Source organism: Nicotiana tabacum, chromosome 6 (genome assembly GCF_000715075.1).
Source record: "Nicotiana tabacum cultivar K326 chromosome 6, ASM71507v2, whole genome shotgun sequence".
Taxonomy (NCBI): domain Eukaryota; kingdom Viridiplantae; phylum Streptophyta; class Magnoliopsida; order Solanales; family Solanaceae; genus Nicotiana; species Nicotiana tabacum.
This window is the reverse complement of record NC_134085.1, coordinates 121,463,912-121,465,915: the sequence shown is the minus strand read 5'-3', so window position 1 is coordinate 121,465,915 and position 2,004 is coordinate 121,463,912. Positions and strand designations below refer to the sequence as shown.

Below are 2,004 nucleotides of genomic sequence, written 5' to 3'. Positions count from 1 at the left end.
TTAGACGCAGAAGGCCAGGAAATTTTCACAAGAAGAACAGATGCTTTATTTGCCATAAGATTGGACATTTTGCAAAAAATTGTCCCCAATCAAGAAGATCTGTCAAACTCCTTGAAGAGATTGAAGATTACACTGGCATACATCTTGGAAAAGAGGAGGACCTTGAATCTATATTCTCTATGGATGATGAACCTAATGAAGAAACTTTATTCTCTCTTGATATCTATGAAGATCAAGGCAATGATCAATACCAAATTTCAGAACCAGTGATCGAAGCCCATGAGGAGATTAATGCTCTCGTAGTCGTTCCTCAAGTAGAACTCAAAGTCTATTCATCCAAATGGGATAAACCAACTCGAGTTATTGCTTTCATCGACACCAGAGCTGCTTCTTCACTCATGAATCCTGCTGTTCTCCCTGAAAATCAATGGGTGCCGCATTTTAAAGATTTCAACACTGCATCAAATGCAATCTTGACCACAACTGTCATTACAAAGCACCCGGTCACAATCGAGTTCTTTCCAGGGTTGAAGTACAAAACCAAGCTGCTAGGATCTGATGTACCAGGAAAGGATCTTATTATTGGATTCGTCATTTACAGACAACTTAGAGATCAACTCCAGATCAAGGCTAACGGGATAGCTTTTAAAAAGCAGTTCAGACTTTATTCTGAGATTCCAAGGCCATTCCAAATCACCAACGACAAACAAATAAAAGAGATTGAGCAAAACCTCATTGAACATTCATGTGCTGAATCCCACAAAGATTTCATAAAGAAAGGGAAATGCCCGTTATGGAAAAACGAAGAGTTTTTTATCAAGCTCTCTTTTAAGAAGAATGAAAATATCAATCCAACAAAAGCCAGCCATTCAGGGATGAATCCATATCATCTTCAGCTTGCAAAAAAAGAATGTGAAGAACTTTTGGAATTTGATCTGATAGATCCATCAGATTCACAATGGGAATGCGAAGCTTTTTATGTCAACAAAAGAGCTGAACAGACAAGAGGAAAACTCAGGTTAGTCATTAATTACCAGCCACTCAACTATTTCCTCCAAGATGATAAATTCCCCATCCCAAATAAACTCACTCTTTTCTCCCACTTAGCCCAATGTTTTTCCAAGTTTGATTTAAAATTTGGATTTTAGCAATTGGGAATCCACCCTGAAGAAAGACCTAAAATGGGATTTTGCATCCCCGATCATCACTTCCAATGGAAAGTCATGCCCTTCGGGTTAAAAACTGCACCCTCTTTGTTCCAAAAGGCCATGATAAAAATCTTCCAACCCATCCTTCGTACCTTTTTAGTTTAAATTGATGACATCCTGTAATTTAGTGATACATTGGAGGAACATGTCAACTTGCTTCGTTAATTTGAGGCATTGGTAACACAGTACGAAATCATGCTCTCAGCAAAAAAGATGGTTCTTGCTCAAAAGGAGATTGATTTTCTCAGAATGCATTTTGCCCAAGGGGAATATAGTCCAGGACCACATATATGTCAGGAATTACTCAAATTCCTGGATACCAACCTCACAACAAAGCAGATCCAACAGTTCTTGGGTGTAATAAATTATGTAAGAGATTTTATCCCAAATATCTATATATACATTTCACCGCTCACAGAAATGCTCAAGAAAAATGTTCCATCATGGGGAGAGAAACAGGATGAAGCAGTCAGAAAAATAAAAGAGATATCTAAAAATGTCAAGTCTCTCTACATCCCTTCAGATGGAAAGAAGATACTGCAAACTGATGCCAGCCATGAATAGTGGAGTGCTGTTCTATTTGAAGAAAAAGATGGCCAGAGGAAAATATGCGGATACGCTAGTAGAAAGTTCAAAGATTCCGAGCAACATTATCACTCCACTTTCAAGGACATTCTTACAGTAAATAATGGAATCAAGAAATTCAATTTCTTCCTTATCCATATAGAATTTCTAATAGAGATGGATATGAAGGCCTTCCCAAAGATGATCCAGCTAAATTCAAAAATTATTCACA

At 37.6% G+C, this 2,004-nt stretch overlaps 1 protein-coding gene across 1 annotated transcript; it reads left to right on the top strand.

Annotated features, from left to right (window-relative positions):
• Nucleotides 1-1,421: 1,421 nt before the first annotated feature.
• On the top strand, nt 1,422-1,772 carry LOC142182027 (putative mitochondrial protein AtMg00860). Its single transcript, XM_075255818.1, has one exon. It carries the CDS (start codon nt 1,422-1,424, stop codon nt 1,770-1,772), a length of 351 nt encoding a protein of 116 aa, XP_075111919.1.
• The last annotated feature ends 232 nt before the right edge of the window (nt 1,773-2,004 follow it).

Bases quoted from the DNA above. Each gene is read 5' to 3' on its own strand.
- LOC142182027 (XM_075255818.1), top strand. From the start codon at position 1,422: ATGGTTCTTGCTCAAAAGGAGATTGATTTTCTCAGAATGCATTTTGCC.